General features: G+C 39.3%; 1 protein-coding gene across 2 annotated transcripts; it reads left to right on the top strand.

Moving 5' to 3' along the window:
- Positions 1 to 284: 284 nt before the first annotated feature.
- Positions 285 to 8537, top strand: LOC135471161 (UDP-glucose 4-epimerase-like). Of its 2 annotated transcripts, XM_064750253.1 has the most exons (10): positions 285 to 386; positions 1578 to 1738; positions 3654 to 3751; positions 4648 to 4761; positions 5183 to 5359; positions 5720 to 5900; positions 6691 to 6776; positions 6972 to 7049; positions 7751 to 7865; positions 8376 to 8537. In XM_064750253.1, the coding sequence occupies exons 2-10, from the start codon at positions 1609 to 1611 to the stop codon at positions 8438 to 8440; spliced, it is 1044 nt and encodes a 347-aa protein (XP_064606323.1). In that variant the 5' UTR covers positions 285 to 386; positions 1578 to 1608; the 3' UTR covers positions 8441 to 8537. The 2 variants fall into 2 exon arrangements, with proteins under 2 accessions (XP_064606323.1, XP_064606324.1); XM_064750254.1 differs by lacking the exon at positions 285 to 386 and having other exon boundaries at positions 1554 to 1738.
- The last annotated feature ends 2906 nt before the right edge of the window (positions 8538 to 11443 follow it).

The following is an 11443-nucleotide window of genomic DNA, read 5'->3' on the forward strand; positions in this document are numbered from 1 at the left end:
GCAGTTACACGTGGATCAACTACTATATAGTGAAACAGTGTATATATGTAATTAAAAACGTGTAAATGGTGTAATTAAAAACATATAAATGGTGTAATTGCATAACATATATATTATGCGCATTTCATACAAAAGAGTTATGTAAGCCAACACTTAAGTTAGAACTTAGAAACAGGTTATTTTCTCGAAACTACAAGTTGTGCCAACCGGCTGCCATAGAAACTGCTCAGCCGTGGCGTTGTGAGCGCAAGTGGGACAGATACATACGGGATCGTAAGCGTGATGTCAGCATATACAAAACACAAGAGCATACGTGTACACATCATGTCAACAGTTACCATCGAATAGAGGTTATACTGGACTCAGTGTGAAGACAATTTCCTAAGGTAAGAATAACTACCTGAATTATGCATACACTTCATCATACTTCCTTAGAAACACAATTCTAGTATAGAATGATAAAGGAAATGATCTGATAAAGAAGGCTACATCTTTAGCGATGCATTTTTTCAGCACAGTGCACATGGACACTCATAAGATTATCTAACGTGTCCATTCTGTATGGGTGAGTAATTGCATAGTTATATAACATATACGCCTAAGACTTTTTATATGTGTTCTGTACCCAGAAACCTGATCGTTGTCTTATGCGTGCATTAAGGTAGAGAGAAAAAATCATTAACCACCTAAGCCTATAGGGGGGAGGAGAAATGGTGGGCTGACTAACATATATATTTGCCGATCCTAAATGCGTCTATATCCGGTAGTACAGTTTAACGCAGATCAAAAATACGTACTCGGGATATGACCAGTAGAGGAATTTGTTTTTGTAATACATCTGTATTTCACAAAAAAGATGTGATTTCACTGTACAGTACTGTATCCATGAAGACATCGATGAACGCCCAAACCCACGTCATCTTAATGTCTTTTTGTGAAATGTCTGTATTGTGTATATTGTGTGTGCACGTTATTTTTAGCCTGTGTACTATATCCCCTCAACCATCTTCTATATATTTAACGACAAGTGTGAAAAGCAACATGCAACAAATTATTTCATTTCAAGACATGGTGCTTGATAAGTTTTGCACAATGATGAAGTTTAAATGCTGTATATAGAACAAAAAAAATACTAAACTAGAGGTCAAAGGTCAGGACTGTTATAAGCTACTAAAAAACATTTACATGAATAGTTAAAATAAAACCCGCACTGAGGTAGCCTAAATTGACAGAAGGCCGTATTTCATCGTCTGACCATCATCTGCTAATTATGCAAAAGTCTTATTATATGTCTCACTCTTGCAATACAAATCTGGTCATTCTTTGTAGAAATTCCTTCTTTTTTACATATTTTCTTTTCTTTTTGGTAGAATGGGTTTGTGGGCAATCGTCAGTCTCAAAATCTGGAAATACATGTGTTTGAATTTCTTATTATAGCGAAACGCGCCCATCAAGAAAAGCATGTAGTGCAGGTTTAACGTGCCTCGCCAAACGTTTGTCAGTATCATAAAAAAAAACCCAACTATATACTTCCTTTTCTAGAATTATGTGTAAAATCCGCCTTTCGTTTGTTGTAGCTCTGTATCACTTTCGCATTAGGGCAGTACTATGTCTTCTGACGCCCCGACGGTCCTGGTCACTGGCGGTGCCGGCTTTGTGGGCTCACATGCTGTTGTGGAACTGATTAATGCTGGATACAAGGTCGTTATTATAGACAATTTCTACAACGCAAACATTGGTAAGGGACTATATACATCGACAAAAGCCCCCCAAAAGTAATTGTCATTATCTGGATTTGTACAATTTAAGTAGCTATTATTGATGGTATATTGTAGCTCTGATGCAATACATGCATACATCTGGTTATTCTCCATTTTGCTTATCGGTAATATAATTTAAAATTCCTTTAGCTCTTGAAAACTGTGGTTGTAATGTATTATTGTACACAAGAAAGTAAAATACAGTGAAGGCCAAATATTTGATTAAAATTACCCAATGATGTAAAAATCAAGTCAGTCAAACAAATGATTTTCTTCGAACGTCTATACTATCCAAAAAAAGAAACGCATAGGTGTTTTGTTTTATTTTAAAATGAAATAAATACATTTTGTCTTCATTTTATGAGCAAAATGTGTTTTAATATTGTTAATAGTCACAGTTAGCACACATTTTATTCCTCAAAACATTTCTTGGTTGAAAATGTTGAGTTTGGAGGCCGTTTTTGGAAGAAGTAAAAAATACAGCACCACACTGCATTACGTGCAGTCTTACACGCCGAACTTAAGCATGGAAAGCATGCAGTGTGTGACTATAAAACCGCAACTTCGGGCCGGAAATCGGCGTCTTTCAAGTGGTGTTTTCAAGCTGATTCAACATGCCACGTCTTGACACTGTCACAAGAAATATTGCCATTGGAAGACTTCAAGCTGGAGAGTCCCAATCGTCCATTTCTAGGCGTCTACACGTCAGCCAGAGCACGATTTCACGGCTTGCTGCCCGCTACAACAATACTGTGACCACAAATGACCGTCGGCGTTCAGGTCGACCACGTGTCACTACAGCAGCCCAAGATCGCTACATAAGGGTCCTCCATTTGCGTGACCGTTGTGCTACAGCTAAAAGCACAGCAGCCAGCATACCGGGACTGAGGAGGATATCAGGTCAGACAGTGCGGAACAGGCTGAGGGAACATGGACTGAGAGCCAGGAGGCCCTATGTTGGGATCGTGCTGCGTCCTCACCATCGCGCCAATCGCCTCCGATGGTGTAACAACGTGACTGCATGGAATCTACGCAACTGGCGACGCATTTGGTTCAGTGATGAGTCCAGATTCCTACTGCAGAGACGTGATGGTAGAAACCTGGTTTACAGACGTGCTCACGAACGTTATGCCCCTAACTGCGTACGCCAAATGGACAGATTTGGTGGAGGGAGTGTGATGATGTGGGCAGCAATATCGTATACTGGTCGTACAAATCTTGTCCACGTTCAGGGAAATCTTACGGCCGTACGCTACCGAGACACCATCCTGCAGCCACACCTCTTACCTGTCATTGACGTTCAGCGGGAATTGTTCCAGCAGGACAACGCCAGACCGCACACGGCACGTGTCACAAGGGACTTCCTCGCCGAAAACAATGTAAATGTGCTTCCCTGGCCGTCCCGTTCCCCGGATCTTAACCCAATTGAGCATCTGTGGGATGAACTTGATCGACGTCTACGCCAACGTCAACCTCAACCCCAAACGCTTCAAGAGCAAGTTGCATGTTTGCAGGAGGAGTGGCAGAACATTCCCCAGGCCTCTATCCAGCGTCTCATCCAGTCCATGACAAGGCGTGTCAGAACTGTTATTCGTGCCTGTGGTGGTCACAACAGATACTGACATTTCACTCAAGTGGGAGACTCATTGTGAGTGTCTTACCTCAAGTTGATGGCCTTGTTGTCTAGATATGGACGCTTCCTTAATCTGTGTAAAAAAATATGTGCAGAATAGCAATTCTTATTTAGTTATGCATAATTGAAAAGACTGCATCACCTCCGCAAAAAAACAGGTTATGCGTTTCTTTTTTTGGATAGTATATATTACGCTTGCATTTTTCTTCATTAATTTTCTTGCAACATCTTTGCATAATTACTTTCTTCTCTTATTGCAGAAAGTGTTCAACGTATGGAATCAATATGTGGAACAACAATCCCATACCATACTGTCGACATCTGCGACATAGTGGCACTTAACAAAATCTTCGACGAAGTAAGGATATGCTGTCCAGTAGCAACTGATATACTGTGAATATTAGGTGTAAGCCTATTAATATATCAAAGGACACGTGAATATATAGTCTGCAGTATATACAGCCCGCATTTCGAAATGGTCTGGAGAAAAAAGCTTCTGTTGTAAGTCAGTGAAATTGACTGTGATTGGTGGAGCCAGTCTGAGTCAGAACTTGTCTCCATCTGCTTATCTCAGGAAATAGTATTTGTCATGGGTCATTTTTGTTGACTTGTCTGTTCTATTTGTGAATGACACCATATTTATACGTGTTTAGCAATCAGGAATATTTTCAACACAACAGTAAGAGAATGGTTGTTATACATAACACTGTCAGAACACTGTCTTTATCTATCTCGTATTCAGTGGAGGATATAAGTGTTTTTAACCATCTGTATTCAGAAAACGCCGTATAACTACCTGTAATCAGAGAAAGGCAGATCACCGTGTGAATTTGATTATATGATCAGCTATCTGTATTCAGAAGACAGATGACTGTATCAGGGCCAGATAGCTGTCTGCTGTCTGTATTAAGCAAAGGACATGCAGATGGCTGTATAATAATGAGGAAATGTGAAATATCTGTATGTACTTTGCACATGTCAAGGAATTATCGATATAAGAAGGTACACTACTTTAGGTATAAGATGTAAGAAAAGGCCATGTGCCCTGCTCGACACCCCAAGCTTGAAGGTGTGGTAGCCGGGACAGAGGCGACCGTACCACTGTAGCCGAATAGAGACCACCATACTACATGACCAGCTCCAAATTAGCATAAGCATCAATCTTTACTGGTTACAATCAGGAAGCACTAACGCTACGTGGAGAAATGTCTCCAGAGTCAGCTATAAGGTAATGTGATTTTGTTTGCCTTTCAGTATAAGTTCCATAGTGTGATGCACTTCGCAGGATTGAAGGCTGTCGGGGAATCTGTGAAACTTCCTCTCCTCTATTACAAAACCAACGTTGGCGGAACTCTGAACCTTTTGCAGGTAAAATCATAATTTTTCATAGATTCTCTCGCTTACACCATCGTCGGACGTTTTGGAAAAAAGTAAGAAAATTGATTCCCGAAGAGCAAATAGCCATGGTTCCGGACGTTTTGAGCGTTGGTCAAATACATTCAGAATGCTTCAATATATGATAATAATATGCACAATTCTCACGGTTAGCAGTGAAACAATGAATCAAAGTAAATCATTTAGGGAATTATGAATTTTTCTATATGTTTATTTTTTGACGAACATCTTGTGAGTTGCATAAATTTCTGACCGCGGTTATAGAAAAAGCATAACGCCACAGGGCGTTATGTTGAGGGACATGATAATTAGAATTTGTGAAAAATGTTATAACAAGCACGTCGTTTCACTTTTCACATAACTGACATGTGCCTGTGCTCCCTTCATTTTCAAGGCAATGCGTGAGCACGGTGTTTACAACTTGGTGTTTTCCAGTTCAACGACAGTGTACGGCCCACCCCAGCGTCTCCCTATTGACGAGTATCATCCCAGAGGAACCTGTACCAATCCATACGGCAAAACAAAATACTTTATAGAGGAGATACTAATTGATACTTGCAAGGCAGAGTCTGTAAGTTAGCCAGCTACATACTCAAGTAAAAATGTCAGACAGCACCAGAAATGCTTACTCGACGCTATTAATTATCGATCGGCATTGACCCGAATCTATATGGTACTACATGTACTAAAATTATGCCAGTAAAATTTAAAAAGCGGACGACACGTTTGTGGATGTGTTTCAAACTGATTATTTCGTAATAAAACGAAACGCAAAGTTTAAATGTGTTAATCTAAATGGTTTAATCCAGTATGGGTATCGATGTATGCAGTGCCAGAATTGATCCAGTTGGATAAGAGTGAGCGGAATATTGAAATTGAGAAACGGAAATAGAACCATCTCATTCCCCTGGGATGCATGTTTTTATTTCAGCACTGGAACATAATCTTGCTGAGATACTTCAACCCTGTTGGGGCTCATTCCTCGGGTCTAATAGGCGAAGACCCTAAAGGTGTGCCTCATAATCTGATGCCGTTCATAGCTCAGGTGGCAGTGGGACGTCATAAGGAGCTCAAGGTTTTCGGGAATGACTACGACACTCCGGACGGAACAGGTAATTTTAAAACGTTACGCCAGAAAAAAAAAATGTTTTGTATCAGACTATCATTTTACACACCAGTGTCAATTTCACGTTGCAACGATATCTGATATTTGAAGTCAGTGTCTGATTTGGTTTAACCTAGTGATACTTCGAATGTCTTCCATCTACACGTACGTGCGTGTTGCAATACAAAAGACTACAGCCTTAAAGGTAAAACCAGAGCAGCGACAGTACTGTCATATTTGTCAAATGATCACGTGAAGCGGTGATATAGCCTCTTGTCAGTTTACCTCAGTGTTTTATTCTTACTGTCCATGTAAATGTTTGAATAGTAGCAACTTATACCCCCATCTCCTTAATATAGCAGCATGGCTTAAGCGGAATTAGGTAAAAAAAATGCAGTCATGTTAATTACAATTTATTTGAAAGCTTACGCTGGGTAAAACCAAATGAAAGGCATTACTTACAGTAAAACATATATACATGTCAATGTCTACTATAGAAATATTTCTCAACAAACAGTGGACTTTTGCAATGTAGCATCAACTGATTTACCTTTCCGCAAAATTATAACCAACAGGAAAACGTTCCTCTGGCTCTTTCCTCAACGAAAATACACACATCTATCCTCCCACAAGTAAATAATTCCTAAACTTTAATAGCCATTATGAACCCAAATCTAATATGTTCAGTGTGCCTTTATCCTAGATACAAATCTTCTTTACAAGAGGACAATAGTGACTATAAACAAATGATTAAATGAAGACCCATTTAAATTCTTGTTACATTATATTTCATACAGCTGTCAGAGATTACATTCACGTGGTCGACCTAGCCTTGGGACACGTGGCTGCCATTAAGAAGATAGAAGAAAAGTGTGGATGTCAGGTATAAGAATCTTGAGTGGATGATTTATGTATTCAACAAGAAACTCACTGGTAATATATTTCTTATTCTGCTCATATATTGGGTATCCTCAGAAATTTAAGGAGACGCCACTCTGGTGTAAATATTTAGAATGGCACCTCAGTTATTGATAAAGAATAAAAAGTTCTGTAATCTCTGTTGTCTCGTATTTTTTAGGCTTACAACCTGGGAACGGGAGTAGGTTACTCTGTCCTGGATGTGCTTAAAGCGTTCGAAAAGGCCGCTGGGAAACCTGTAGGTATAAAGTAACACTTGTGCATCGACTAAGGGATTTTATTCATTCACCTTTATTGAATTTTGTATTTCTTATATAGAATGCTACCGTCCGCGAGCAAAGACAAACGTTTTAACAAAATGATAGGTCCCTAATTTTTTCGCGATGCTGTTTTTTAATATGATGCCACGTGTAATAGATGCGCGTGCACGATGTCTCTTTATCTTCAGTCTGACAGTACAAGGCATCTTGTTGGCAATGGACTAGTCTATATACGGAAGTTTGAGCCCCGATATATTCCCTGATTGTTTCTGTTGTCACCTCTCTCAAGGGAAAAGATAGAGTTTCAGGACAATACATCTCAACTTGTGCTTAGTGAGCAATAAATGCACTTTACAATACACCACACTTAGGCCTCTTGCTGTTTGCCGGATTTTTACACATGCTGTAGCGATCACCTTTATTTCGGGACAGAGACCTATAAAGCCAATTCCAGGGATTTCAAATAGAAAAATGCAATTTCCTAACCATGCAGGTCTCTCACAATAACATGTTATTTGAGATATGTGGAATATTTTGAACATGTCAGGAGAAGTTCTTAACAATTCTATAATTGGATTTAAGATTTCTTTCATCAATCTCCCTAAGTGAAAATAGCTACAGCTGTTTGTAAGAAGGCACATCCATTTCTCATCTATCTATATCTTTCACTGTATTGCAGGTGCCCTACACGTTCGTTAATCGCAGAGCGGGAGACGTCCCGGCATGTTACGGGGATCCCAGTAAAGCTGAAAAAGAGCTAGGGTGGAAAGCAACAAGGACGTTGGATCAGATGTGTAAGCTACAACACAACAGAGAGCTGTTGCACTTTGCTCTTATAGGCCAGAACAGCGTGTATGCATTATATCAGAAATCCAGTATCTTATGGACGACTTATATTTATACAAGCGTCTCAAAGTAATAATGAAAAAAACCCATCAAAAACAAGTTAAGGAAATGTAGTGAAAAGTTCGTTTTGTGGTTTTCTACGGCCAATAATAGTAGACGGAGATCCATCTGTATGAATTAATGCGCACGGCTCCATTTACTTATTTATTTATTTATTTATTTTTTTGGATCAAATTTCCATAAATTAATTGATAGTTGCCTGCAATAAGTTTCCTACATAGACACAGAGAATGTCATGAAATTGTGTGGTACTTTTTGTGTATAACTCTTTGTACTAATAAACCTAGGGTGAGGCTTTTTACATGGTTTGAATTTGCAGTAATCATTGTACAAATTGAAAACAGTGATTTATTTCTGTATATTAAAAAATGCACTGGCGCTTTATTCTTTTTGAACAGGTGAAGACACTTGGAGATGGCAGTCTAGCAACCCCTACGGATTTCAGGTCGTTAACGGGAAATGACGTCTTTCTTGGACTAACAAAGAGCTGGCATATTACCTGAATGCAAGCGCATGGTCGATCCATCAGCTCCTGAAGCTTGAATAGCAATTAAAATAACTGATGCAAATAAAAAATACTTTAAACTTCAAATGGTTGCGTCTATTATTATTTTTTTGACACGCTAGAAGTCACTCCCCTCTCTAGGTCTATTTGTGTTGTTTAGGGTTTTAAAACACTGAAACACATGATATAGGTGAGCACTCAGCTTTCACCAAGAACTTCACACTTCATCCATAACTTTTCGGCAGTTCTAAATTGAGGAATTCCCCTTCGACAAGAGCGATATTTTGTGTTACGTCCCTTGAATATTAAACTACTTGCTTGCTGGTCCTCATACGCAACATGGATCTGGAATTGTGACCTTGACAATGGCGACGCGGATTTTTCTTCTCTTTCCTCTCCACTTCTTGCGCTACCACTAGCAAAAACTTTGTTTCCTCCGACTGACCATGCCGGTAGTACTTTTAGTACGTTGCAATCTAGGAAAGGAATTCAGACTATCCTAAACCTTACCAGTGAACTTTGCTTTTATGACACAGCGGTGATGATATTAATTTATATGTATTTATTTATCTGAATGATGTTTAACACCATAGTCAAGAATAGTTCACTTATATGACAACGGTCATATTATGGTGGGAGGAAATCGACCACAGCCCGGAGAAAACTCTTGACCATCCGCAGGTTGGTAGCATACCTTCCCATATATGACCAGAGAGGTCAAAATCATGTACGTATATATGCACAGCTTTCTATGACTTTTTTAATAATAACGTTACTAGACAACGGTAATGTATATGTGAAGATGAAATACAATACATATGTAGGGGTATTGCCAGTTTTCTTACACTGAATATACATGTAAATGAAATAAAGGTTGCAACTAAACCCTAGGAACAAGGCTCTGAATGCCCATACCGTTTTGTTTGGTTTGTAGTCTCCGATCGTTCTCGTAGCAGCTCTCTTTCCCAGTACTGGTCTTGTGGTGCGGTTCGGCAAGGAAGTTAAATTGAATGCTTATATAAATGTTCTTTTTTCTTTCAGATATTCAAGTATCGAAGATCAGCTTGTGTCACGCAATTTCTTCCCACGTTATGTGATGTACATTGGTGTTAGTCATTCAAATGTAGTTTTATACTATATAATTCAATGTTTATTGAATGTAGTTTATACACACAAATGGATTCAGCTAAGATCCAGAGAATGAAATTCCAGCCAGTCAAAGTAGCTATAGTTTAACCCATCAGATAGCCTGGACGCTGTCTAAAACAGCCAGTAGTTTCACAGTATTTTCCGCCAAAAATATTTGAGTAGCAGGGTGTTGCAGCCAACAGATTTAGAGTGGCCTAATGAGTCTAGGTAAGTTTTCAGAGCATGTGGTTCAATTAGCCAGTTGTGAGGATGCATGTGGGGATCCAGCTTGTCTACTGTATCCAGTCACAGTCTTCCTGGCCCCAAACCGAGCACAGCTCAAGGAAAACCTTTTACCATCTGCAGGTTGGTAACATACCTTCCCATGTACGATTGGAGAATAAAGTAGATCTGTAACAGACTTTATAGCTTGAATATCTCATTGAATCATTGATTGTCGAGTTCTTGAATTGTGCCACTTTTTTGCATGGTCTTCAGATGTTGTCAGAGTAGGCCCCTACAAAGCCTTGATGGCTACGTTCTAAACATGGCTGAAGCCGTATACAATGCACTTATTACAGTTTTATATGAGGTTTCAGTAGTGATGTCACCAGAATGACCAAACGTCACAAGACAATGGAAGTGACATTTTCCATTGTTCCAGTCAACTGCCAGTTGTTAGCGATGATCCGAATCCTAACAACATCATGGAAAAGAGTTAAGCTATGTCTTGTGATGGGTAACACCCACTGTGTGGAAGAACAGCGTACTTTTATGTACGCTGTATATGGGAAGATGAAATTAAATGCAGCAAGCTAGATTGGTGACATATACTTTTTACTGCTTGATGGTTTAACCGTAGAACGTTTCCCTGGTGAGACATCAACTTAAAAATCACCCCATGCTATTTCCTGCTACTAGATCTGTCTGTGATGAAAAACAGTTTGGGCTATGACTGTACCACGAAGTTCTGCTTAGGTTGCAGCTGTACCATCTATACTAGTGTCAGTTTGGCTTCTCTTATAATCCGTATTCTCTTGTTTAAAATAAAGCTACTTCCTTTTTGGTTTGTAAGTCGTTTGTTTAATCTTTAGATGTTGGTCTCCAGAGCAGATATTGGTCGTGAAAATCTTCATAACCTTCAAGACCCTGGTTGGCTATTTGCCACCGGAACCGCCCTGATGGGGAGTTGTCTGTCCATGGGTGCCAGGGAGACATTACTTGACGCACGGTTTAGAGAACATTTGTAAGTGTATTGAAATATTGTTTGATTTTTATACCTTTGCTATGCGATTTCGGCACCAATACATATGTAGGAGTATTGCCAGTTTTGTTATACACTGAATATACACGTATATTGTAATAACATGGCATAGTTACATATTTCTGCTAAATACAATTTATAGACTCTTGGAATATATTCCCATTACCTGAAATACTTGCACTAGAACTTTCTATTTTAACTACTAGTTGTTGTTGTTTGTGAAGCGTCTGACTTCAGTTTCACTTCAGGTTCGTGCCTCACTGCTCCTATATTTAGCTTTGATTGAAATGATTGAAGGGTTTATTCGCTCGTGTATTCTGTACGTCAGGTCACTTAGTCTGTGCGTCACACTGTAAGGTCCTTTTCATGGACGCTACAAACTAACCCAACAATCAGAAGGGTTGGGATGTAGATCTGCCTTTGGTAATGATGGCCTATAGATCCTCAATCCATAAAACTTTCGAGGAGACTCCGTGTGCTATGATGCTGGGCAGAGAGATTAAGTTGCCTACAGATCTCTTGAGCCCTCCGAAAGTACACAAACATTTGAATCTGATTACCCTTATGAA

Source organism: Liolophura sinensis, chromosome 7 (assembly GCF_032854445.1).
Source record: "Liolophura sinensis isolate JHLJ2023 chromosome 7, CUHK_Ljap_v2, whole genome shotgun sequence".
Classification (NCBI taxonomy): Eukaryota; Metazoa; Mollusca; class Polyplacophora; order Chitonida; family Chitonidae; genus Liolophura; species Liolophura sinensis.

Coding starts and splice junctions, on each gene's coding strand:
- LOC135471161 (XM_064750253.1), top strand. CDS start 1,609: ATGTCTTCTGACGCCCCGACGGTCCTGGTCACTGGCGGTGCCGGCTTT. Junction 4,762..5,182: donor GAACTCTGAACCTTTTGCAG/GTAAAATCATAA, acceptor TTCATTTTCAAG/GCAATGCGTGAGCACGGTGT. Junction 5,901..6,690: donor CGACACTCCGGACGGAACAG/GTAATTTTAAAA, acceptor TATTTCATACAG/CTGTCAGAGATTACATTCAC.